This window comes from Eumetopias jubatus, unplaced genomic scaffold, assembly GCF_037043125.1.
Source record: "Eumetopias jubatus isolate StellerSeaLion01/CBP00866 unplaced genomic scaffold, mEumJub1_p1.0 scaffold_12, whole genome shotgun sequence".
Classification (NCBI taxonomy): Eukaryota; Metazoa; Chordata; class Mammalia; order Carnivora; family Otariidae; genus Eumetopias; species Eumetopias jubatus.
Genome location: NW_028274818.1, coordinates 74,528,091 through 74,554,842, shown reverse-complemented (window position 1 = coordinate 74,554,842; position 26,752 = coordinate 74,528,091). Strand labels below are relative to the sequence as shown.

The 26,752-nt window shown below is 42.0% G+C and overlaps 1 protein-coding gene across 1 annotated transcript in view; it reads right to left on the bottom strand.

The window, feature by feature from the left end:
* RBFOX1 (RNA binding fox-1 homolog 1) overlaps window positions 1-26,752 on the bottom strand; it is a 2,047,095-nt gene that overhangs the window by 863,451 nt on the left and 1,156,892 nt on the right. The window contains exon 6 of the mRNA XM_088016928.1: window positions 17,109-17,156. Coding sequence (XP_087873054.1) covers window positions 17,109-17,156 — 48 coding nt within the window. The remainder of the gene's footprint in view (window positions 1-17,108; window positions 17,157-26,752) is intronic.

The window sequence follows — 26,752 nt, the reverse complement described above, 5'->3', positions numbered from 1 at the left end:
GGGGAATTCTATCAGACATTTCAAGAAGAATTAATACCTATTCTCCTGAAAATGTTCCAAAAAATAGAAATGGAAGGGAAACTTCCAAACTCATTTTATGAGGCCAGCATTACCTTGATCCCAAAACCAGACAAAGAACCCATCAAAAAAGAGAATTACAGACCAATATCCTTGATGAACATGGATGCAAAAATTCTCACCAAAATACTAGCCAATAGGATCCAACAGTACATTAAAAGGATTATTCACCACGACCAAGTGGGATTTATTCCTGGGCTGCAAGGCTGGTTCAACATCCGCAAATCAATCAACGTGATACAATACATTAACAAAAGAAAGAACAAGAATCATATGATCCTCTCAATAGATGCAGAAAAAGCATTTGACAAAGTACAGCATCCTTTCTTGATCAAAACTCTTCAGAGTATAGGGATAGAGGGTACATACCTCAATATCATAAAAGCCATCTATGAAAAACCTACAGCGAATATCATTCTCAATGGGGAAAGGCTGAGAGCTTTTCCCCTAAGGTCAGGAACGCGGCAGGGATGTCCACTCTCACCACTGCTATTCAACATAGTATTAGAAGTCCTAGCCACAGCAATCAGACAACAAAAAGAAATCAAAGGCATCCAAATCGGCAAAGAGGAAGTCAAACTCTCACTCTTTGCAGATGATATGATACTGTATGTGGAAAACCCAAAAGACTCCACCCCAAAACTGCTAGAACTCATACAGGAATTCAGTAAAGTAGCAGGATATAAAATCAATGCACAGAAATCAGTGGCATTCCTATACACCAACAACAAGACAGAAGAGAGACAAATCAAGGAGTCGATCCCATTTACAATTGCACCCAAAACCATTAGATACCTAGGAATAAATCTAACCAAAGAGGCAAAGGATCTGTACTCAGAAAACTATAAAAGACTCATGAAAGAAATTGAAGAAGACACAAAGAAATGGAAAAACGTTCCATGCTCATGGATTGGGAGAATCAACATTGTGAAGATGTCAATGCTACCTAGAGCAATCTACACATTCAATGCAATCCCCATCAAAATACCATCCACTTTTTTCAAAGAAATGGAACAAATAATCCTAAAATTTGTATGGAACCAGAAGAGACCCAGAATAGCCAGAGGAATACTGAAAAAGAAAAGCAAAGCTGGCGGCATCACAATTCCGGACTTCCAGCTCTATTACAAAGCTGTCATCATCAAGACAGTATGGTACTGGCACAAAAACAGACACATAGATCAATGGAACAGAATCGAGAGCCCAGAAATGGACCCTCAACTCTATGGTCAACTTATCTTTGACAAAGCAGGAAAGAATGTCCAATGGCAAAAAGACAGTCTCTTCAACAAATGGTGTTGGGAAAATTGGACAGCCACATGCAGAAGAATGAAACTGGACCATTTCCTTACACCACACACAAAAATAGACTCCAAATGGTTGAAAGACCTAAACGTGAGACAGGAGTCCATCCAAATCCTAAAGGAGAACACAGGTAGCAACCTTTTCGACCTTAGCCGCAGCAACTTCTTCCTAGAAACATTGCCAAAGGCACGGGAAGCCAGGGCAAAAATGAACTATTGGGATTTCATCAAGATAAAAAGCTTTTGCACAGCAAAAGAAACAGTCCACAAAACCAAGAGACAACCGACAGAATGGGAGAAAATATTTGCAAATGACATATCAGATAAAGGGCTAGTATCCAAAATCTATAAAGAACTTATCAAACTCAACACCCAAAGAACAAATAATCCAATCAAGAAATGGGCAGAAGACATGAACAGACATTTGTCCAAAGAAGACATCCAAATGGCCAACAGGCACATGAAAAAGTGCTCAACATCGCTCGGCATCAGGGAAATCCAAATCAAAACCTCAATGAGATACCACCTCACACCCGTCAGAATGGCTAAAATTAACAAGTCAGGGAACGACAGATGTTGGCGGGGATGTGGAGAAAGGGGAACCCTCCTACACTGTTGGTGGGAATGCAAGCTGGTGCAACCCCTCTGGAAAACAGTATGGAGGTTCCTCAAACAGTTGAAATTAGAGCTACCGTTCGATCCAGCAATTGCACTACTGGGTATTTACCACAAAGATACAAATGTAGGGACCCGAAGGGGTACGTGTACCCCAATGTTTATAGCAGCAATGTCCACCATAGCCAAACTGTGGAAAGAGCCAAGATGCCCATCGACAGATGAATGGATAAAGAAGATGTAGTATATATACACAATGGAATATTATGCAGCCATGAAAAGGAATGAGATCTTGCCATTTGCAACGACGTGGATGGAACTGGAGGGTGTTATGCTGAGTGAAATAAGTCAATCAGAGAAAGACATGTATCACATGACCTCACTGATATGAACAATTCTTAATCTCAGGAAAGAAACTGAGTGTTACTGGAGTGGTTGGGGGTGGGAGGGATGGGGTGGCTGGGTGATAGACATTGGGGAGGGTATGTGCTACGGTGAGTGCTGTGAATCGTGCAAGACTGTTGAATCACAGTTCTGTACTTCTGAAACAAATAACGCAACATATTTTAAGAAAAAAGAAAAAGAAGAAGATAACAGGAGAGGAAGAAAAGGGGAGTATGTCAGAGGGGGAGACGAACCAAGAGAGATGATGGACTCTGAAAAACAAACTGAGGGTTCTAGAGGGGAGGGGGGTAGGGGGATGGGTTAGCCTGGTGATGGGTATTGAGGAGGGCACGTTCTGCATGGAGCACTGGGTGTTATGAACAAACAATGAATCATGGAACACTGCACCAAAAACTAATGATGTAATATATGGTGATTAACATAACAATAAAAAAATTAAAAACAAAACAAAACAAAACAAAAAAAAAACCAACAACAAAAAAAAATCATCTGTTTGATATGGATACTTGAGAGTTACCATCATCTTTTCTTAGTCATCTCAACAGCTTTAAAGTGGTTTTATGGAATCTTAAAATTATTGGGACAGGCTGATAAACAAAGGGTTCCAACTTATTTGGAAGAGTGGTCTTTGAATGACATACATGAGCAAGGTGAAACAGGAAATTGAAGTCATTTCCTTGATAATTCTGCCAAAATGGACTTCTAGTAAAATACATATGCACACCTCCAAATTAAGGGCTGAAATGGATCTGATTTAAATAGACAGTTATGTTTCAAGAGTATCAGTAGTTGCTTTAGCTTCATGACTAACAAAGGGCCTGGAGACCCTTACTTGGAAACTTCCACCCAATGGGTTGGAGGCAATAGCTAAGGATGCTTGGTCTGAGGATGTGGCAGGCTTCTCTCTTCGTGATTGTTTCATCCATTGTTTTCCAAGTTGCTACAAATCCCAGACGGTCCCATTTCAGCAATCATGAAATTCATGATTGAATTCATGATTTATCTGGAAAATTTTACCTGCTTGAATTAGAAATGTTTGCCCAGTAGCTTTAGCCAGGTATTGGATAACAATCCTGTGAACTCTGCTCGTCCTTTTCAAAAGTGAAATGAAATGAAATGAAATGAAATGAAATGAAATGAAATGAAATGAAATGAAATGAAACGAAATGAAATGAAATAAAAGATTCTTTCAAGGACCACTCAGCAGTGGGACAATAGTTGATTTCATATGTTTGGCCCCTTGGTAACATTTCACATGAGACACTTCTTATAGACTATGGTGTCTTATTTAGAGATTCTTTTCACCTCATTCTAATTCTCAACAGGAATATAAATTGTTTATCATGATTTCTGTTGTGATGGCTTTTAGTGATGTTACTATTTTTTTTTTAAGATTTTATTTATTTGACAGAGAGAGAGACAGCCATAGAGAGAACACAAGCAGGGGGAGCAGGAGAGGGAGAAGCAGGCTTCCGGCAGAGCAGGGAGCCCAACTCGGGACTCATTCCAGGACCCTGGGATCATGACCTGAGCCGAAGGCAGAGACGCTTAACAACTGAGCCACCCAGGTGCCCCGTGATGTTACTTCTATTAACAACCATGCATTCAATAATTACTATGTGCCAGGAACTGGACTGGCAATTGGGGTACATTATGGATAAAGTTCACAATAACCTTAAGAGGTAGGTGGTATCATTGTCATCTCTTTGCAGAAGAGGAATCTGAGATGCAGAAATGTTAAGTAACATGCCCAAACTCAGCCATAAATTTAATCCTGCACATCTTCCATTGGAGGAACTCCATTCCCTCCATTATGACTGTAGCCAGGGTTCTCCAGATAAACAGAATCAATAGAAGATATATAGATAGAGATAGATAGAGATAGAGATGTAGATACAGGGGAGGAGAGGAAAAGAATGAGAGAGAGAGAGAGATTCATTGATTTAATATGAAGAATCGACTCATGTGATTATGGAGGCTGAAAAATCCTATGATCTGCCATCTGCAAGCTGGAGATCCGGGGAAGCTGGTGGCCAATTCAGTCTAAAGTTCTGAGAACCAGAGGAGCCAATGGTATAAATCCCAACCCGAGGGCCAAAGAGATAAGATGAAGCTTCCCAGCTCAATCAGTGAGGGGAGGGGGCTGGGCACAGACACCAATTTCTTCCTTTCTCTACCTTTTCTCTTATTCAGACCCTGGATGGAGGATAAGGCCCACCCAGTTTGAGGAGAGTTATCTAATTTACTAAATCCACTGATTCTAATGTTAATCTGGAAACAACCTCACAGACACACCCAGAAACCATAGTTCATCTGGGCATTCCATGGCCAATCAAGCTGACACATAAAATTAACCAACACAATGACTTATTTTCTAATTCTCAAATCATACATTAATGAAACTGTGTTTGAACATTGAAAAACATAAATATTCCTCCTTCCCCATGTGAATTTTATACGTGACCATAGCAGAAGCCCATGCTATCTTTTGGGATGTGTTTTTGTTCAACATCACATATTATTTCATGGACCTCTGACACAAGCTTATTAATCACTTTTAACAGCTACATTATACTCCATCATGTTCTATACTCAACATAATAAGCCCCTCCCTTAAGATTGGGCAATTGTAATAATTCATACGAATAAGACTGGGTCAAAGGAGTAATTATCTGCATGGTTGATCATAGGTATGGATGCTCTGGTTTTTAAATGAGTTCCACCAAATTGCAGTATAACCAGTAAAGAATGCAGGAGCCAGTTTCATGGCAATTTTGCTAGTGCGGGAAAAGGTAATATTCCTAATTTCATGTCAATACGGCATTGTTTAGTAGGTAGAAATTAGTATCTCATACTGGCTTTAATTTTCATTTTCATACAGCTATCAAGGACAGGTATTCACCATGAGTTTGAGCCTATTTATGATTTCCTTTGTGCGAATTTTCTGTTAGCTCCTTAGTGATCACTCTCAAGCTTTAATGATTTCCCCATGAAGACATTCCTATCATTCGGGTAAAATTAATATTTGTCCACCCACACGTTGATGAATTGGATCAACAGAAAAACTCAATCTGAACAGATCAAACTAGAAACTGTATATTTTTTTCCTTATTTCAGGGTGGGGTACTATTTTGAGGGGATGCAAGAGATACACTTAAAGTTCTATTACTCCTTTGACTTAATTCTTTGACTTGATTCTCTGTATACCATGGGAACCAGTGATTCAACCAAATCAGGTGCCTGGGGAAAGCTACCAACCTCCCTGGCTGAGTCATCCTGCTAGCATGCCTCATGACCAGGATTTGCTTCTCTACATATGCTCCCTTAACCAAAAGCTGGAATGTCTTAAGCTTGAAATATTTTCTGTTCTAAAGGATCTGTCCTCCAATCCACCCAGAAAATCTTCAGGTTAATTCTTTTTTAAGGTTTTTATTTATCTGACACAGAGAGAGAGAGAGAGCACAAGTAGGCAGAGCGGCAGGCAGAGGGAGAGGGAGAAGAAGGCTCTCCGCTGATCTGAGCTAAAGGCAGATGCTTAACCGACTGAGCCACCCAGGCGCCCTGAAAATCTTCAGGTTAAAAAGAAAATATGAGGGCGCCTGGGTGGCTCAGTCGTTAAGCGTCTGCCTTCGGCTCAGGTCATGATCCCAGCGTCCTGGGATCGAGTTCCGCATCGGGCTCCCTGCTCAGCAGGGAGTCTGCTTCTCCCTCTGCCTGCCTTTCTGCCTACTAGTGCTTCTATCTCTCTGTCAAATAAATAAATAAAAAATCTTAAAAAAAAAAAGAAAAAAAAAGAAGTTTGGATTTAAAAAAAAAAGAAAAGAAAAGAAAAGAAAATATGAAAAACCTGTAGTTGTCCTGTAGATTCTGATAGCTTTTAGTCTGCAATGGCACATAAAAGATACTGCATTTTTGATGACTTTATTCAAAAATAAATTCTAATTTATAATAGGCCCCCCAAAAAAAGCCCAATTAAAATGACAAAAACTCAATATAACACATGCATGGGCTTGTGCTTGTGTATGCATGTGCATATGTGAATTTACACATGTGTGCATGTCTTCCCCACCCCACCTTTGGATTCTGTTGCTATTGCATTAAGTTCCATCAAAAATTATTTCAGCACTCCAGCTGCTAAGATGGATGGTATAATCCCTGGGTTTTCTGACCTTGATCAACGTGAAGAAAATTTCAGCTGAACTGTGCAAAAGTTCTGGGACAACATAAATCACATTTAGACAGGACATGCTTTCTATCTAAAGCATCGTAAAGTCACCAATCACATATCAAGAAGTGGGATAATAAAACACACCAATGAAGAGGAAAAAAAATTAATTAACACTCACTCCACTCATCACAAAAGAAGGCTATGGCTATTTTTTTTTTTTTTTTTTAGGAGAGATGACAGAACTGCTCTAGAGAACAAGCTCTGCACTTAATTAGGTTGTTTCCTAAATGCATTTTAATTCAGAGTTTAAAGAAGTATCACTAAAAATTATACAATAGACTTGCTTCTTTTAAGTAAAATAAATGACAAATGAAAGTAACAGGTATAATTAATGGTATTAAAATGTAAGCAATTCAGCCCCAATTAATACATAATGCAAAGAGATGACAGATATCTTTTTTTTTAAAGAGATGACAAATATCTTATAGATAAATCACACTTTTAAAAACCCTATCTGAGGGTGAAGTCAGGTAAGTTATCACCAGAAGTAAACAAATAGAGTAGGTTTCCCAAGGGTCTAGGAAAGTGAGGCTATAGGTGCCTGGTATAAGGCTTTTATGTGTTAAATTGTGTTTAAGCTATGCACCATCTCTTAAAATACCAGTGCCTTGATGGATTGCAAATCTGTAAAACAACAAGAGAAACAGGAGTGCTTAAAAGTAAAGACCAAACAGAGAATGCAACAGAGGCATGAAGTGTCTATCTTCTCTTCATCTTTAGGCTTAAATACAAAGCATTTGGGGGTTTGTTGCCAGATTCGAGGCCAGGAACCACCTATTTCTGGCACACACACTGTAATTCCCACTCCTTCACCCTTGTCAGACATCACTAATCAATCATGCACTCCTGTAGAACCCAGGGCTCAGACTCCTCATCAACACAGCATTCTGTGCAGACACTATCAATCAATCTGAGTTGACACCAGAGATTAAATCTGGTTTCCAATCACTGGCCTACACTTTTAGGCATGTTTTCCAACCCGCTCCATGCACCTCCAACCAGACTGATAAGTACCTGCCTGATATACAAAACTCTAGACTTATAACTGGGGACCTGGTATCTAGTTTCAGTTTTGTTATTTGTGTTGCTATGTACTTAACTCATCCTAGACCAGTTTTACTTAACTTCTCTGATCCCACCAGAGATCTAAGAAACTGACTCCAGAGTGAAAGAAGAAGAGGAGAAAATCAAATGTAAGAATGTAATAAAGCAGCTTGCATTTACTGGAGGCATATCCTCTGCCTAGCCAGGATGCTAAGTACCCTAAGTAAATTAGCTCAATGAGTCCCACAGCAACCCCAGAAAGTCTCTACTCTTATTCTGTCCATTTTACATGAGAACATGAGCATCTGAGAGGTTAAGTAGCCAGGAAGTTGCCAAGATGTGGTGCAAACCCAGGCCTTTTGAGAATCCTGAGCTAAAGCTCTTAACCAGTCTGTTAATACCCATGATTCTTTAGACTAGCTTCCCAAAGTCAACTTCAAGGCTGACAGGAGGGTGTATCAGACAAATGGCCTGATCTATCGCAGTAGCTTTTTCACCTCACTCTATGTGTTACATCATTGCCCATCGTACTGCTGAGTGTGCCCAGCACCCCTCCTCATCTGTCATTTGAGTTTCCGGCCCATCAGAGGCTAATTTAACTCCACACCACATCCATTTTAGAAGTTCTTCCAGTTTTTATGTGCCTCCCCCCAACCCCCAGCCCACCACCACCTTCAAATTTCCCTAAAATCAATGAGAGAGGAAAGTATGACTAACATCTCATTTTCAAAGTTCAGTAAAAGAGAAAGCATCAGCTAACCTGCAGATAAAATATAAAAGGCGGGTGCAGGGACCCATCCTGGAGTAAGAAGCTCTTGTCTACAAAAATAACTCTCAGTCATGCAGAGAAGTGAAGCACTAACTGGAACCACGAACATTTTGATCATTCCAAAAAGCAGAGCCATTGAGGACCTCAAGATAATACCTATGGAGGATTGATTAAGAGGAAATTAAATGCAAAGATGCATTGCAGAATGTCATTTAGCAATGGCCCAAGTTATTTCTATTCCTTCGAAGGCTTTGTTAAAGTAATTCTCAAAAACAGAGTGACCATTTACTTGTGTGCCAGGCACTGAGCATGTTGAGCAAAGACCATTTATTGTTTTCTCCTGTCAGGCATCCTTAGCAGAAGTAGCATCGTCAGTGGTTAAGAATCAAAGGCAGACCACCTGGGTCAGAAATCCATCCTACACTTACTACCTGGGTGATCTCAGGCATGTTAGTTAAGTCCTCCTTCCCTCAGTTTTCTCATCTGCAAAATGGAGATAAATATTGTACATATCTTAAAGGATCTTTATAAAGATTCAATAATAGAATGCACATAAGGGCGCCTGGGTGGCTCAGCTGGTTAAGCGTCCGACTCTTGATCTCAGCTCATCAGGTCTTAATCTCAGGGTCATGAGTTCAAGCCCTGTATTGGGCTCCACACTGGTATGGAGTCTACTTAAAAAAAATAAAAATAATAATAGGATGTACATAAAGTGCTAAAAACAATGTCTAGTATATAGTAAGTGCTCAAGGCAAGCTAGGTCAACTGCTATTTCTCTTCTGGAAAAACAATCAGTCAAGGTTTCCTTTAGAGACTCTACTGTACTCCATTTAATTTGTTCATTTGGGGCCAAACCGACTTATGGTTGTGGATGAAGGCAGACAGACAAGCTGAGTACTGCCTTCCATAACTGACTCCAATTAAGCCAATAAACATCACCCCCAGCATTTCTACTGAAACCATTGGAAAAGAAGCTCTCTCTTTCGGCAGGTAGAATTTAAGCCTGTAGCTAGTGGTCCCCATTTTCACCGTCTCATTTGAGCTTAAACACCAGGATCCAGCTATACCAGAAGACAGCCCAATTTTGCTGTTATTCGACCCAACAGCTGTCTTTTTTTTTTTTAATCTTTGAGCTGACCCAGATTGGTTTTCTATTGTGCTGTTGAAGATGTCCCAATACAGCACACAAGAACAATCCATGGCATGCATTATCTATCCCCGTTTTACAGATGTATGACTGTGGATCAGGAAGCTAATGTGGCTTTCCCAAGATCTTGCAAGTAGTAACTAAGGCCAGAACCAGGATTCAAACCCAGATCTGATTCCCAAACTCTTTTCTACCATATTACATCGTCTTTTGAAATAAATTATGTAGAAGTGAACAAAAATGCCAAAGATTTCTTGGCAGCAACCAATTTTGGGGGGAAGGGGAGTCCTCTCCAGAGTTGACTTCCATCCCCTATCTGAGGTTCTGCACACATAATTCCAGACCCTGAGATTTATCATCTCTACTCTTGGCTAGTCACCAAGTCCAAGTAGAAATGATGTTGAGTCTGGCTGTCGGGGTGCTACATGTGCAGTCTCTGTCAGCGTGCCCAGTTTCCCAGCAGAGAGAAGGATAAGATAGGGTCTACTGTGGTATACACACCAAGTCTCATGAATATCTCAAAAGAACAGAGGCAAATCTATAAATGCGGGTCGCTTTGCCGATGCAATGCTAGATGGCCAGATACGGTGGCAGCAAGAATAGCCTGCTGCCCCAAACACATCCAAAGCACAGGCTGGGTAGTGGCTATGAACTTATGTGGAATGACTGCCTTGTCTGATAGGAATGATGGTTAATAATCTGAAGAAGATTCATGGTCTTGAGGAATTTGCATGAGATGAAGAAGACAACACCCACAGAAAAGGTAAGCAACCCACACAAAAGCTTTGGTGGTGTTACATGACCCCACCCCATTCTTGGGCCAGAGATAGTGGGACCAGAGGTGACCTGCTAGACGTCTTAGGAGTCAAGTATAAGCTGTGAGCAAGTGGACACCATAGGCAATGGGACTGTCTTTATGCATCTGATTATTTCCACACCATCAGATCACATTCCATGTAAAGTCGATTTCATTCTATGACACTGGACGAAGTACTCCCATGCTTGCAAGGATTTAGGTGGCCCTCGCCTGCTTCCCAGCCTTATCTCCCAAGCCACATAACGCTATTCAGCTCCTGAGTCATGCCACACTTCTTCCTCCACACTTCCATCTCTGTACACCACCCAGGAGTCTCTACTCCTCTCCCTGCCTTCAACTGTGACTCAAGTATCATTTCTCGGGGATGCTTTAATTTTCATTTCCACAGCTTTGGGGAATCGTGGAGCATCTACCCATTTAATGCATAAACATAATGAGCCTTAAACAAAGGACATTTGGAGCAGAAAAGAAATCCAATCCCCAGACAAATCCTGAGTCTCACCAAATGGTGCTCACTGCACTCTCTGCCCTTGTCCACCTTGAGTATCTCATTTCAGTCTTTAATGAGAAACTCGTCCATGAATGCTTCCCATTCCAGGGAGAGGCCTCCAGAGTAAGGAGCATGCCTTCCCCTCTGTCTTTGTTCTGCCTGTCAGAGCCCAGAGGACTAATCCACTGCCATCCCCACAGCAAGAGAGCAGTACTAATAGAAAACCAACCCTGGTGACTGCTTTATGCTCATTTTCAACCTCAACGGCATCTAAGCCTCTGAAATCCAGGAGATTAATTTATTGTCCATGTTGATCAACTTCACTCCTCATGGCAGCCAGCTGTACACAGATACTTAAGCTGAGCAGCCTCTGACTTGTCCCTGGATGGAGCTGTCCATGACCCAGGGTCAGGGCCACCAAACCACGTGGACAGGTCTGATGAACTCTCTCCAAATTCAGACCTTCCTCTTCGTCCCCTGTGTGGCTCTAGCTCAGACTCCTGGCCTCTTGTCTGTATTCCAGCCTTGACTCTTGATTGCATCCTTGCCTCCAACTAGTCCCCCTTGCAGACAAGCAGAGTTTGAAACTCCCCAAATGCAAACCCAAATCTCTCCCCTGACTGCAAACCCACTGTCTGAAAACAGATTCTTAAACTCCAGTTATTTGCAATCCATATATACACTTTCTTGACATCCATCTGATTTTCAATAAATCAACTCACTTTTGTTCTAAATGAATATGTTAAAATTATAAAAGACGATCCTAAGTAGAATTTTGTAAAAGAAAATTGTATACTGAAGTCAATGGAATGGGCAGCATCCTTTGTCAGATACAGAATGTGAGCCTAACTCAAAAGTAAAACAATGTTACTGAATTATAGCTAGATGTTAAGAATTGCCTGTCAAGTGCTCTGGGTTTCTTGGTTAGAAAGGTAGATTAGCAAATGTTGGAGACCTTGGGGCTTATTAAAAACAAAACAAAACACCAACCAAATTGAGTCTCCTTGATGCAATCCCCAGGTCTGAAAAATAACGGACAAGACAATAACTTCAACACTTCTTCACTAAGTGATGTGATGCCATGCCATGTCCATGAGCCACCTGAAGGTACCTCATTTATCATATGAAATCTGAGCCGCACACTTGGCACTACTGGCCCACAGGAAAACACGGTCCTCCTCCACCACACGTCTTTAAAAAGAGGACATCTGGCTGGGAACCCAGCACCATTATTTCTGAGTCCTGGCTGACCTCACCTTGTTCTCGGCAAAGCCTTCCCCTTTGCTCATCCCTGCACTCAACCAAGGCCCAGCCTCTGGCTCCATTTCTAGGCTCTGTCCCTTCTCCCTCTTTCCTCAGGACTTCTTTTTTGGTGAGTTAGTACCTCTTTGGTTCCATACACCTCTGGTCTCCTCCAGCAAGAACCTGCCCTCCCTTACTCTCTCCTTCCACTGCGAGGAGAGATTGATACAACACCCTGATCCATCAGCAAGGCAAACAATACCCTCCATAAACTTCTACCCACTCACTGCTCCAGTCTCCCCTCTGGCCACTCTCAGACTTGCACACTGGGTCTGGACCTACCCGAAGCCACACGCTTTCACACCTCTGTCTTTGCCCTCACTGTCCCCTCTGCCAGGTAGACCTTCAAAGGACGCTGAAAATACTCACATCTTCCTAATCCACTGAGATTTAGCTTTCACGTCTCAAGCCTTCAAGTCTCTTGAATCTTTTCTGCATATGTGTTTTACTTGACTTGCACAGTGTTTTAAAAATCAGTAGTTTTCCATTAAAATCCATTATTTCCAGACTGGCTTAGAAACTGGCAACACTGAACATATTATTCCCCATGGCAAAAGGGAGTTGTATCAGAGCCCCTGCATATGAGGCCATTCCTCTTGAGTTCACTGCTGTTCCCATGGCTTCGTGTTGGCCCACAGCCTCCCTTCACTAACATAGGATTCCTGCCTGGACCCGGCATATGGGTGGGTTTATTTCTTGACTTAGGCCAAGCATCTCTTCTTCTGTAAAATATACCCCAAGCCTTCTAGGTCCCCTGGTGGTCTCTTTCTGTGAGCCTCCATAACACTTTCTGGGGGACTCATCTTTTTTTTTTTTTTTCAAATTTAATTTAAATGACATGTGATGCCTATAGGTGTGGACATTAGCAAAATCAAAAATAAAAGTAGATGCAGTTGACTGTGTTCTTATTTTGTGCCAGGCATTATATATATAATGTGTGTGTGTATGTATACGTGTGTGTGTGTGTATGTATATATATATACATATATATGTATATATATATACACATATCACATATATGTATTATGGTATGAGCAACTCCTCAAATCAACTTTTCAAGTGAATTGTATTATTTCCAATTCACAGACAGGCAGATGGAGACTGATACAAGGTAAGTGCTGAAAGTATGGAAGGCACTTAAGAGTCCTGATCCAGAGTAAGTCTCATAAAAGGGAAAAGTCAGAACGCTCAGGGTTCACCGAGGCAGACAGCATCTACTATGGACCCCGACTGCAGCTCCAAATGGATCCAATCTGAAAGTCACCCTAACTTTGAAAACAGCTCAAACTCCTTCCTTGCAATTTCATAGCAGATCTGAAACTATTTAGCTGCACCAGGCCAGGTGATAAGTGAGAAGACGAAGGGCTGTCTGTGTTTATAGCCTTTGACAAATGGGCTCTCATCTCCTCCTGACAGATTCTCCCCCCGGCTGATCCATCCGCCTCTTCTGCCATCACCTGAATTGCAGTCTTCATAATAGTACTGGAATTCAGATGGATTTTACACCACAAATAAAAATGAATTTAAATGCCTTAGCTCCCCACTAGCAACACGGGTACTGTAAATGTCAAATGCATGTGGTTTTGCAAGGCCATACAGCCACTCCGAGTGATGGGCTACCTCGCATCACCTTTGCTAAATCTGCATTAGCTCCACGGCGCTCACCTTTAGGAGGAAACAATCTGAGCTCTGCTTCCCACTTAAGGGTGAAAAATGCCTCCAGCCCTTGAGATCTCCCAGTGACAGCCTCTGGATGATTCTAAGAAAGGGCCAGAAAGGGGGCTCTGTGATTTGGTGGGCTTGGAAGCAAAAGGGAAACGTGAAACAGAAGCACACCCCCATATAAGCCACATATTTCTCCATACACGACCGGGCAAGGAGCTCCTCGCCGATGTCTGCCGATGGAAAACAGGCACTTAGAATAAAGAAATATAGAGACGTAGAGGAGAACGATTCTCTCATTCAGTCAGCAGTCTCAGACGGAACCAGACAGTGCGCAGACCAGAAGAGCGATGTTATTGCTCTTCTTAGGGTGAGGGCTCTCTCCGTCTCTTGCGATTCACTGCTTATCTTCCATCATTATACCTGGTCTGAGATTCAGTTAATGCAAAAAATGATTCATCTCAAGGTAAACGCCCCTACCGAATGGGATGAGGCATGAAATTGGAGGGGGCAGCAGAGAGAGACCCTATTAGACTCTATAGCAAACTTGAGAGCTTGTTTTCTAAAATCCTTCTCTCCAGAAAGTACTCAACTACATAGAGAGGCACAGGTGTAAGCACACAAAAATATCCATACATAGGGAATACACTGAAGAGAGGCAGACAGGAAGGAAGGAAAAGCGAAAGGGAAATGAAAAAGGAAATCAAAAACAGGTTTCCCGGGGATCCACCTAGTCCCACAGACACCATGTGAAGCTCTCCTAACTAAAGGAAACTGAGCTTAAAAGAACCCACTGCTGGTTTGCCTTCAGAGCCCTCAGCATTTTGTCAACACGCACGCGGGCCGAGGGCTGTGTCTTCAGAGGCAGGCTGACTTATCATTTTGGCACCTCTGTCATCTCTCGTCACTTCAGTTCTACTTTATCAAATTACTGATTTTGCCAGAAGCCTTTGGATTAAGTGGAGAGGGGCACGCACATGCAGGAGCCAGTGTCATTACTCCAATGGTGAAATTTCATAATTATACACCAGGGTGACAGAAGCACCAGAGTGCATTCAAGAGCCTGGATGAAGATCACTCCAGATGCCACGGCTGCCGTGTCCCCGCGTGTCCTCCTGCCACACCTTTGCACACAGGGGTGGGGCCGGCACTCTTCTGTGGAGGGTGGGGCCACCGCCCCTCTGGGATGACTGGGGCAGACTTTTCCACTAGGAGACAAGACCCCGATGGACAGAGCTACCCCCCACACCTCACCCCCACCCCCAACCCCATTAGGAGACCCAGAGAAGCTACCGCCCAAATGTAAGAATCACACAAAAATAAATCCAAAAAGAATTCCAAGAGGAAGAAAAGTTCTCCGGTTGGAAAGAAGGAGTAACAAGTCCTTAGAGAAGAAGGTCATCGAAACGGAGGTGGGCATTACATCTTTGGCACTGCTAGGAGTCATCACCAATGAACTGCAGGCAAATGGACCTGGTTAATTTATGTGTCCTCAGGCAGGAGAGCTCATGTTTAGAAAACACCAGGTGAGCCTGTTTAGAGATGAGGCTTTTTTTGAAGTGCCTGACCTGACTCAACCCCACAGGCTATGACAGAGCCCAGAAATGCATATTCGTGTGTGCACACGCATGTGTGTTACTCTTTTTTGAAAAGAGTTGAAACCGTGTACGGATATGGCTTTTCCTACCGGTAAGCATCACAAGGCATCCACAGACTTGGGGGATCCTTATCACCATGATATATGAACCAGCGGCAGTTTGGGTTGGCAGAATGGAGCCATGTGGCCAGCTTTCACTGCCCAGAGATTATCCTGGCCGTTCATTTATCTTTCAGGTGATGGAACTGATATTATTTTAACAGTATCAGGTCTCCTGGTGTCTTTCAAACACTACAGGCAAAGAAGGTACCAAAAAAAAAAAAAAAATACTGGACAGAAACATGCTTGTGAATTTCACAAAAGTCCAAGGGAAGTGGAGGCATCCCAAACTGAGGAAGCGGGGCAGGCGACATGCTTTCACTCTGATATGGGCAGAGCAGCTCGGGCAGATGACCCACAGCAGAACTGGTAGGAATGGATGAAAAAAGACTGTAGACATATGTTCAGCCTAAATTCCATTTGTCCAACTCACAAAATACACACCTGCAAGTATGCCAACATGCAAATACATGGTGGACGCAAATACGAATTGAAATGCCTTTGCCTGCAAACGAGAGAGCAACACAGAACCAGAACCGACCTGAGGATCACGCGGAGTGAACCTCAGCTACCATATCCTTATTCCTTTCAACACGAGGAGATTAACACTTCTTAAAATAATGCATGACAATTGCCCTTTATTTAAAAGGAAATTTTGTTTTGAGGAGTCCTCAACCACCTTATTAATCCGCAGATGACTGAGCTATCACAAAATCAGGGCTGAAAACCTCTGCTTGAAATAATAACTGCATTTGACAATGATGGTATGGCTGCAGAGAGAAACATCTTTCAAAATTGTGGAATGATGTCAAAAGTAGCCAGGAGATATGTACCCTCAATTCACTTATTTGACCTCTTTGGATCCAAGGCGTTAAAGGTAAAATTTGATCTGCTTAGATGCACTTTACCAGGGAAACTTCTGTGAACTCTTGTCAATAAGGACAGACCATGGAGAACAATTGTCTAACAGTTGTTTTTCCTGAGGGGATCCACACCAAGTGTAACAGGAAGATACATGGAGGGAGGGGGGACTCTGAAAATATAGGAAACGACCTCCCCTCCCCAACCCCCCCAAACATCTCACATAAATAGATTTATGCCATAGAAAGTCGCTGCTCACATAAATGTGTCATGATGGAAACTGAGGCAGGCTCTCTCTCAAAGTGTGTAGATCAAATATGGGGACACACCTTGGAAAGTCCAATATTGTATATGCTATCATATATGTAATATTACAGAATAATCACTAATGATGTTCAATAACAAGGTGAAATGAGTTAAGTCTAAATGAGCTATTTTCCTGAAGACAAGCATATGACTAAAATAAAAATCAGCACCAATATATTTAATACTTAATTACGTTAGGCACTCTTCACTGAAGCCATCAGAGGTAACACAGACGAACATTTTAAAGGATGACTGTCTTTAAGCATCTCATATCAGTACACGAATCACCACTGCAAGTCATCGTCCAGCCTTAAACCCTTGGGTTTAAATCATAGGGTTCTTGGGTTTTTTTTGAAACCAGAAAGATGAAAAATACTGACTTACCTTTCTGTCCTCTATTTCCACACAGGTATTGCAGTCTGCTTTGATATCCTGAGAGGAAGAGAAAAGAAAGAGAAAGAACAGGAGTCAGACTTATGGTCAGGGAACATTCAGGAGTGTCGTTGAAATGCCCTTTAAAATAATAAAAAACTCAGGCTCCTAACGGTTGTTTCTCAAGCCCTTGCTCTTTATAGCCCTTTTAAGTAGTATATGCCCTGGTGTTTGCATTAGAGACATATGGATGTCATAACTAAGCTTTATTACATGCAGATGTGGGGTGAAGGCAAAAGCTATGGATCAGAGGCCACAAGAAAGAGAAGCTGATGGCTCATAAAATAATATGCACCCCCCCGACACCTTTATTCACATCAGCAGAAACTGCCCTCACTAGGACTTAGTATCTCTCTCTCTCTCTCTCATTCCAGATTTAGGATAGTCAAATCTACCACCTGTCAACACAAAACCATCACCATCTATTTTTTTTTTTATTTTTCTGTCCATCCACTTACCCATCCATCCGTCATCCACCCCTCATCCATTTATCCATCATCTGTCCAACCATTCATCCATGGGTCCACCTATCCATCCATATTTATTGCACATTAACTTTTTTATGCATTTATGTTGCTCTGGAATGTAAAGGTGAGAAAAACATGGTTTCTACCCTCAAGGAATTCACCAGTTAGACACCATGGTTGACGCACGCACACAAGCACTGTAATACCCATTTACTTATGCATTCAGAAGATAGGCATTCGGCACTTATTGCTTGCCAGGCCTTGTTTTTGGAAAGGAAGACTTGGTAACATACAAAACACATGGAAAGTCCTGCCTTGATGAGGCTTACATTCTGCTAGAAGAGACAGATAATAAAAAGGAAACATCAGTAAATGGTATTTTTTTAATTTTATAAGAGGATTCGTACTATGAAGACAGATAAACCAGGGAGAAGGGAATGGAAATGGTGAGCATGGGGACTAAAATCTTAAATTGCAAGAGAAGTGGCATGAAGGAAGTTAGGGGATAAGCCAGGTCGCCATCTGGGGTAAGAGCCTCCCAGGCAAGGGAAGAGCAAGTGCAAAGTATCAGGACGTGGTTAAGCTGCAGGAAGGAAGGAGGACTCGGTGGCAGGAAGGAAGTAAATTAGGAAAATACTGGGAGATGAGATCAGAGGAGGATGTTAGCTCTTATTCTGAGAGCAGTGAGGAACTATCCAGGGTTGTTTTTGTTTGTTTGTTTGTTTTTGAGGTTTATTTGTTTGTCTGATCTTGTGGCAAAATACACACAGCTTTTACTAATTTAACCATTTTTGAAGTGTATGGTTTAGTGGTTTGAAGCACATTCACAGTGCTGTGCAACCATCCCCCCCCTCCACCTCTAGAACTTTCCACCCTCCCAAACTGAAATGCTGCCCCCCAGTGAACACTAACGCCCTTCCCCAGGCCCTGGCAGCCACCAGTCTACTTCCTGTCTCTGTGAGTTTGACAACTCTAGGGACCTCACTGTGCTGGTCTCTTAGGGCTGCCATTACAAATACCACAGACTGGGTGGCTTAAATAAAAGAAATCTCTTTTTTCACAATTCCAGAGTCCAGAAGTCCAAAATCAAGATGCCGTCAAGGTGGGTTTCTGGTCGGAGACCTGTCTTCCAGGCTTGTGGATGGCCACCTTCTCTCCTGTGGCCTCTTCTCTGTGTGCACCGAGAAAGGTCTCTGGTGTCCCTTCCTCTTCTTAGAAGGACACCAGTCCTGTCAAACTAGGGCCCTTATGACCTTTTAAATCTCCATTACCCCCGTAAGGGCCCTATATCTGAAAACAGTGATATTGGGGGTTGGAGCCTCAATATACAAATTTGAGGGTAGGGCACACTTCAGTGTATAACACTCATATAAGAGGGATCATAAGTATCTGCTCTTTTGTGTCTGGGTATTTTATTTAGCACGTCTTTATCCAAGGTTCAGCCATGTAGCAGTATGTGTCAGATTTCATTACTTTTTAAGGATGAAGAATATTCCATTGTATGTACATACGACACTGTGTTGATCCATTCATCCATGGATAGACATTAGGTTGTTTCCACCTTTTGGCTACTGTGAATAATGAACATGGGTGTACACGTATCTGTTCAAGTCCTTGCTTTCAAGCCTTTTGCATATATGCCCAGAGGGGGAATTGCTGGATCACAGGTTAATTCTATGTTTAATTTTTTTAGGAACCGCCTGTTTTTCATACCAGCTACGCCATTTTACATTCCCACCAGCAGTGCATGACGGTTCCAATTTCTCCACGTCCTGGCCAGCACTTGGCTACACTCAGAGGTTCTGAAGAGAGGAGAGACATGATCTGACTTCTGTTTTAACAGGATAGACAACTGACAGCCAAGGGCACAAGGGGAGACCACTTTGTGTGTGGCTACAGGAGGTCAGATATAAGATGGTGGTGGCTGGGAAGGGTGATGGTAGGGAGGTGGCAAGAAGTGGTCAGAATCTGGATGGAGTGGGGCACCTGGGTGGATCAGTCGGTTGAGTGTCTGACTCTTGATTTCAGCTCAGGTCATGATCTCAGGGTTGTGGGATCCACGCTCAGCGGGGAGCCTGCTTCTCCCCCTTCCACTGGTCTCCCTCTCTCTCTCAAATAAAATAAATAATTTAAAAAAAAAAAGAATCTGGATGGGGGTGAACAGATGTCTTAAACGATTGGATGTGAAATATGAGGGAAAGATGGAGGCCAAGGACCATGCCAAGGTTTTTGGTCTGAACATTCTAGCAATGGAGATTGGGGGGGGGGGGTATTATGGGTGAGGCAGGATGATGTAGGGGTCTGCAAACAACAGTGGCTCAGTTTGGGGTAAGTTAAGTCTATAGAAATATTTATTCTCTCACCAATTAGTAGTTGGGTTTACCCTGCTGATGCGTCATAAGGAGAGGGTGGATTAAGTGGAAGGCTATTCTCATGGTGATTTATTAAGCACAACAAATTCTAGGTCTCTGTGAATCAAGAGTAGAACAAAAGACACTAACACCATAAGGTGAAGATTCTGTTTTTTATATAACAGACAGTTTTAATATCAGTGAAATGGGACTGAAACAATGAGCAATGACTGAACACCTCCCTGGTGCCAGGAACTATGGCAGATGTTTTTCAGACTTGTCTCTGAGCTCCCCCCAACCAAACAAGGTTAGCTTTTAGTTTTTCCTTTTTACCATATGAAAATTGAGGTGAATGATTAGGTAACCCATCCTGGGTCACACAACGATGGAGCTTAAGTCTACACCTGGAAGTGGCATCTAACACCAGATACTCTGCATTCCTTTCAGGTGCTTTTATTTTAGTCGAGGTGGTTGGTCAGTCTGGATAATTCAGGCCACACGTCTCGTCATTTTCCTTTCTCTGGGCAAGAGGGACATCTAAAGCAAAATTATCTAGAGAAGAGGCTCAGTTGTGAGTCTCCAAGTGTGATTCCCCATATCAATAGCACCAGCAGCACCTGAGAACCTATTCAAAAATGCATCTTCTGGGGCAGGACCTGGTGATACGCTCGAGATCTGTGCGTTAGCAAGCCTTCCAGGGGTTCCACTGGGAGCTCAGGACTGAAGCACTGGAGGACACTGTCATGGTTAGCAGTTCCTGTGCAGAGCCACACACCTGCATCCCAAGTGTGGTGCCATCACATGATGGCTATACAGCTGAGGTAAGTGTCTTTACCTTTCGAAGTCTTGATTGCCTCATCTGTGACATAGGGGTACTACGAGGAACTGGATATTCAGAGTGGGGGTCTGTGCCCCAAATGGAGCATCTCAGGCTTCACCCCACATGTACTGAATCAGAATCTGCATTTTAATAAGCCTGTAGAGCGATGACTGTGTTCCCCAAAAATGCAGAGGTTGAAGCCCTAACCCCCCAGTGTGGCTGTATTTGGAAATGGGGCCTCTAAGGAAGTACTTAAGGTTAAATGAGGTCATAAAAGGGGGAGATTTGATCTGATGGGATTAATGTCCTTATAAGAAGAGACACCAAAGAGCTTGCTCCCTCTCTCTCTGCATCCATGCACAAAGGAAAGGCCATGTGAGAACACAGAGAGAAGGTGCTGTCTGCAACCCAGGAAGAGTACTCCCCAGAACCTGGCCAGGCTGGCACCCTGATCTCAGACTTCCAGCTTCAAGAACTGTAAGAAAATAAATTTCTTTTTTTTTAGGTCTCTAACTTGGTAGTATTTTGTTACAGCAGCCCAAGCTGACTAGACAAGATTCCCAGATGATCTGCAAGGCTCACTCTTAGAACTTGGGGTCATGGTTTTCTCACCACACCCCTGATTTAATGGCTGAGGTTCCTGGCTTACCTTGAACCCTTACTCTTACTGAGAACTCTCTTTGAATTCATCCACTAAGACACACAGAGATTAACTCAGTATGCGAATGATGAAAATCATGAATTATTTTTAAACCCAGGAGATGCCATCTAGAAATGAGGCAAGTAAAAGCAGTTCCTTGTCTGTTTTAGGTTGTTCTGACCAGGTGAAGTGTGCATTTCTTTTCTTTCCTCCAGTGAAAATATGTTGAGTTTGCAGGGAAGAGTCCATATCCAATTTTGATTTACCCACAAAGAAGTGGCAGGTGTTAATCAACTAACTAACGAAATCAATAAGCCAAAGGCAGGTTTTTGTTTTTAATCTGCCACCAAGGGCCCACACAAGCAACAGAAAAAAGCCATCTGGCAGAATCAGAGCTCTTGCCATTTCCCTAAGATTATTCAATTTATTCTTGTCAGGATTAATTTACTAAACCCATGCTGGATTTTTTATTTAGATGATATTGTTGGTTTGTCATCCGCTGCAGATCTACGTGGGAGGCACCACAGGGGACTGCACTTGCTTCTGAACAATGCTGGACTCAAATTGGAAAAATGTCACTTTGGCGGGAACAAATTATTGTTCGGATTGCTCCACGTAGAGCTGGTGTCTCCAGATGGGCTCTGACCTGACCTTTTCCGAACCAGAATAGTCAAGTAAGTACTTCAGCCTTACTTGATGACTTCGTTGGAAAACAGCTCAACTACTTAAGTGTTAAGTATGAATTTGGAGCCATGTACTCATCACCAAGCAATCAATTTCCCTACAGAAGCCAGGCATTCTCCTTTCTGTAGCTGGAAAACTCCAAATAGTGACTCAATCGCTAGCAACAGATGGGATTCTGCACACTCTATGGAGTCACACTGCTTGGCTTCACATAATTGGACTCTGCACCACACTCGTTGTGGGCTGGTGGCTTAGTTTCCCTGTCTGTAAATTAATGATAGCCACCTCATTTGTTGTCAGGAATATCTAATGCACGCAAATGTCTTAGCATATGGCGAGTCATTGATAAATGTTAGCTATCATTGATGGCATCCTCCAAATGTCTCTGTGAGACCTGGTTCTGAGGAGAGTATTGAGAACTTAAAGAGAGTTCTATTTTTGAAGTTTGCTCTTCCAAGTCTTCTGAGTTCTTCTGGTTTTTAGACATCAAAGCACTTGTGTGTCTGTTCTTTTCAGAAGCTGTTTTCTCTCCCAGGAGAGACTTCTTTTCTTCTGAATTTTGTGTTAGTTGTTTCTGATGATTTTTGTGGGTCAGGGTTATTTATGCCCACAGTGCAGCGAACCATCATCCTGGATCATTTATCAGCATCATTCACAGCTCTGAAGTGCCCAGAAGTTAAAGGTCCCTGTGAACAGGTGGGGACCAATGTCTACCGGTGGGATTCTGGAGGCCTCAGAGGATTTAGAAGCTAGGAATCTATGGTGGGTGGAATAGTAACCCTTAAAAGAGCATGTCCACGTCCAACCCCTAGAACCTGTGAATGTGACCTTATTTGGAAATAGGGTCTTTGCAAATATAATTAAGGATCTTGAAGTGAGATCATCTTGGATTATCTGTATGGGCCCTAAATCCAACGACAAGTGTCCTTTTAAGAGATAGAGAAGAGATGGCCCTGTGAAGACAGAGGCAGAGCCTGGAGCAACATGGCCACCAGCCAAAGAGTGCCCAGAGCCACCGGGAGCTAGAAGAGGCAAGGGGAGGGTGCATTCCTAGACAGTCTGGTAGGAGAGTAGCCCTGCTGACATATTGATTTCAGACTTGTGCCCTCCAGAACTGTGAGAAAATACATTTCTGTTGTATTAAGCCACAAATTGTGGCAATTTTTTAATAGAAGCCACAGGAAACTAATCAAGAGCCTCAAGGAGCTTCCAGTGTGACTCTCTTGTGTTTGATACTTGCCTACTCATCACGGACAAAAGAAAGGCACGATCCAGAGACCACGCCATGTAATCTGAGCCCTAGGGAGAAGAAAAACCCCTTTATACAAGAGATGCCAGGGCAGGTGCATGCTGTTACGTTCATGGACCCCTGTGTTTTCAGAGGACAGTCCCTGGAATCTGTGTTAATGACTTCAGGTATCAACCCTGGAAAGACAATATAGAGAAAAGACCAGGGTGCTTATATTGGACGTGAGAGTAAAGTAAGGTCATTTTATCTTTGACATGGCATTGTTCTCCTGGACTCAGATACTCACCAAGTCCCAGAGAGCATTTCATAGGAAATACCTAAAGTTTAAAACATCTCTTGAGAGCTGGTGGATGATATGGGAAACAAAGGCAAAAAAAAAAAAAAAATTTAAATTTCCTTACTACTTACAGCCCACTGACAAGTCCTTGAAACAGACAGTGAGACATTCCTCTAGGAACTCAGCTGCCTCAATGCTAATACTTTGCTGAGGGCAAAAGGCAATCTTAGCCTGACCCCCAGAATCCCGTAAGTCTACTTTAACATATAAAAATTCCTTTGGAAACTTCCTTTATCTCTACTCCCCCAAGATATATGTTAGTAATCATCCCCAAGTATATGACCCATCGGTATACATCTGAAGGGTCTCATGACTCAGGTTTTATTAGACAGTAATAAATGACCTTTTCCCAACAATAGCTAGCCCCCTCGAGGTCCTGGAAACCTTGCTTCCAAATTCCTTAGGGACTTATGCTATCCCTAACCCCATCCCATCTTGAAAGTATATAATTGGGCACCCCTCACGACACCAGGGTAGCTCTTTCTGACCACACATTCTGTCCCCTTTTTGTACCAACATGTCTCAAGAATCCTTTCTCAGCCCCCAAACGCTAACATCTTTCCTATATCAGGGGAGACACAGTCAAAGATTCATGACAAACCCAAATACGGTTTATGATCAACTACCCTTCTACTGGAGGAGAAATCCAGGTGTTTTGCTCTTTCTTTTCAAACAGAAAATAAAAGCTATGGCAAGGAAGTTTAGAACATTACCGAAAAAGTACATTTCGATATCACACTGCAAAAAGAATTCAAATGTGCATTTTAAATTCTAAATCAACAGTATGGAGGGAGAAAAAAAATAAGTTTCCCTCTACCCTTTTAGCTTCTTCATTAATATCCCCCATAGTAAAAGACAGATTAGCTAGAGAAAAACAAACAAAAATTTAATGACTTTTACACACCTCCTGTATACATGGGACATACCCAGAAAAAAGGAGTAACTCCCAAAATGGCCCAGGCCATCAAAAACACCATCTTTAGCTAAAGGCAAAGAAAGAAGCTGGGGTGGGGAGTTGGCCCATTATGGTAGATCATCAGGCAAAACACAAAAGGGTAAGGTTATTATGCAGATTTAAGCCACTGTCTCCTCCACTGATGAGAGTTTCTGGAGAGTTAGAGTCATCCTTTTCTTTCTGGTACAGGAAGGGAGACACCCTTAAAAATGGGATTTCTCTTATAAATGTAAATATTTTTCTCACAAAAGGGCAACTTCTACTGACTCTGCAGCCTCCCTGAAGTAATCATCCCCAAATAATCCTTATGCTAAAAAGGCATATTTTGGGGTAGCATCTGTTCCCCTTCATTTATAGATCATTTCCTTTTCAACAGCAATTTTTCTAGAGTTTGGACACTTAAGTTTCCTCTGTTCTGCAAATAACAATTGTCAGTTAAAAGAAGCTAACTAATATGAGTTGAGATTCTAGGACTTAGAACATTTACTACAACCTGGGTTCTAATGTGTTTTTTTTCTTTCCTACCTTCACAGAGATTCAAACTTTGAAAATAAATACAAGTTGTAGGACCATTTGGCCCAGGGCTTCCATTTTGCAGATGAGAAAACTGAGGATCAAAGAGTGTAGGGCACTGGCTTTGATAACAAATGATGTAAGAGTGATTGAAACCAATCTACCTGCTTTGTATTTTATGCTTTCCTCTATACCATATTTTGTCTTTGGATCTGAACATTTAGATGAATATTCCAAATTCAATTGCATTATTTAAGGATAATGATTGCGCTGCAACTTTTTTGAAAAAAAAAAACTGAGTGTTATTTCGTAACTATAGTTGGTACAAATTTGGAGTCATGCGTGCCTTCCTGCTGGATTCTTCAGTGTGTATTCATTCAGCTCAAAAGACCAAGATTCAAATAAGGTCACTTGAATACATAAAGAATAGAAGAAAACGTTTGTACTGACATATTTTATCCACTTCATAGGTCTCCATTCACAAATTTGCTCAGTCCCTGCAATCTCACAGAGCGCCAGCAGATGGAAGCAAATAACTTTGTAAAATACTAAAAAGCACGAAGCACTATACCAGAGCATCCCATTCACGGAGTCTGTAAACTTCTGGAAATATTATAATCTATCTGCTCCCTCAAAATTTAAGTCTCAAATGACTGTATGCTTTAATTAATAAGCTTTAATTACTTACCAGGAATGTGATAATTTGAGAAAGCATTTTATTAGTATGTGTTTAAGAAGGTTCAGTATGACCGAGATCCCTGTTTCAAGGCACAGGATACTCCAAAAACAGAAAGTTTCAATCTGATTGTGAAGACTGAGAATTTACTTCAGAGCTGTTTTACCTGAATTCATACAAATGGCAAAAAAAAAAAAAAAAATGTAAACTAAGATCTCAGCATAAATCCATTCAACCAAGAGAGTAGAATCTACTTTAGTGGGCTACCTCAGAACACAATGTTTCTGACTTTATAAATGTTTGAGAGGAATTTTAAGTGGGGGATGGGTTATGGGATATTTTCTTTGGGACAGAGGTAGCAGGAAAGAGCTGTAGAAGCCAGAAAGACCACAAAACAATTCCCAAACCCCATCTTTAGCAAATAAAGATAACAGGTCTTTCATCTTAGAATCGTGACTTCTTTCTTTGAAGATTGCACCCTCAACCCCCCCATGAATTATTTTGTTCTCTTCTTCCTATGTTTTTTGCAGCTTAGTTATCAGGGGACAAGAGAGAGTTGGCAGGAACCCTGGCAGCCCAGGGCTGCTGGCTCAGCACCATTAAATTTGCTACTGAGGAAGGCAGCCCCCTCTCAGGTAGGAGCAATATGTCACCAAGGTAAGCTCAAACCAAGGATCTGTTTGCAAATAAGAGCTATGCATTGGATTCACAGCAGGGGTTTAATGAGAGCGCTTTTAATTAACTGTAAAAGTAATTACCCATATTAGATGTAAATCGCACTTGTTTTTACATGAGGTGAATAATTTTAGTGCAGCTTTTAAGAAGAATACTTCTAGAGGGGTTGTCAGCTGCACGGGCTCTTCACAACTCCATGTGTTTAAAAACAGTATCCAGGAGAAAAACA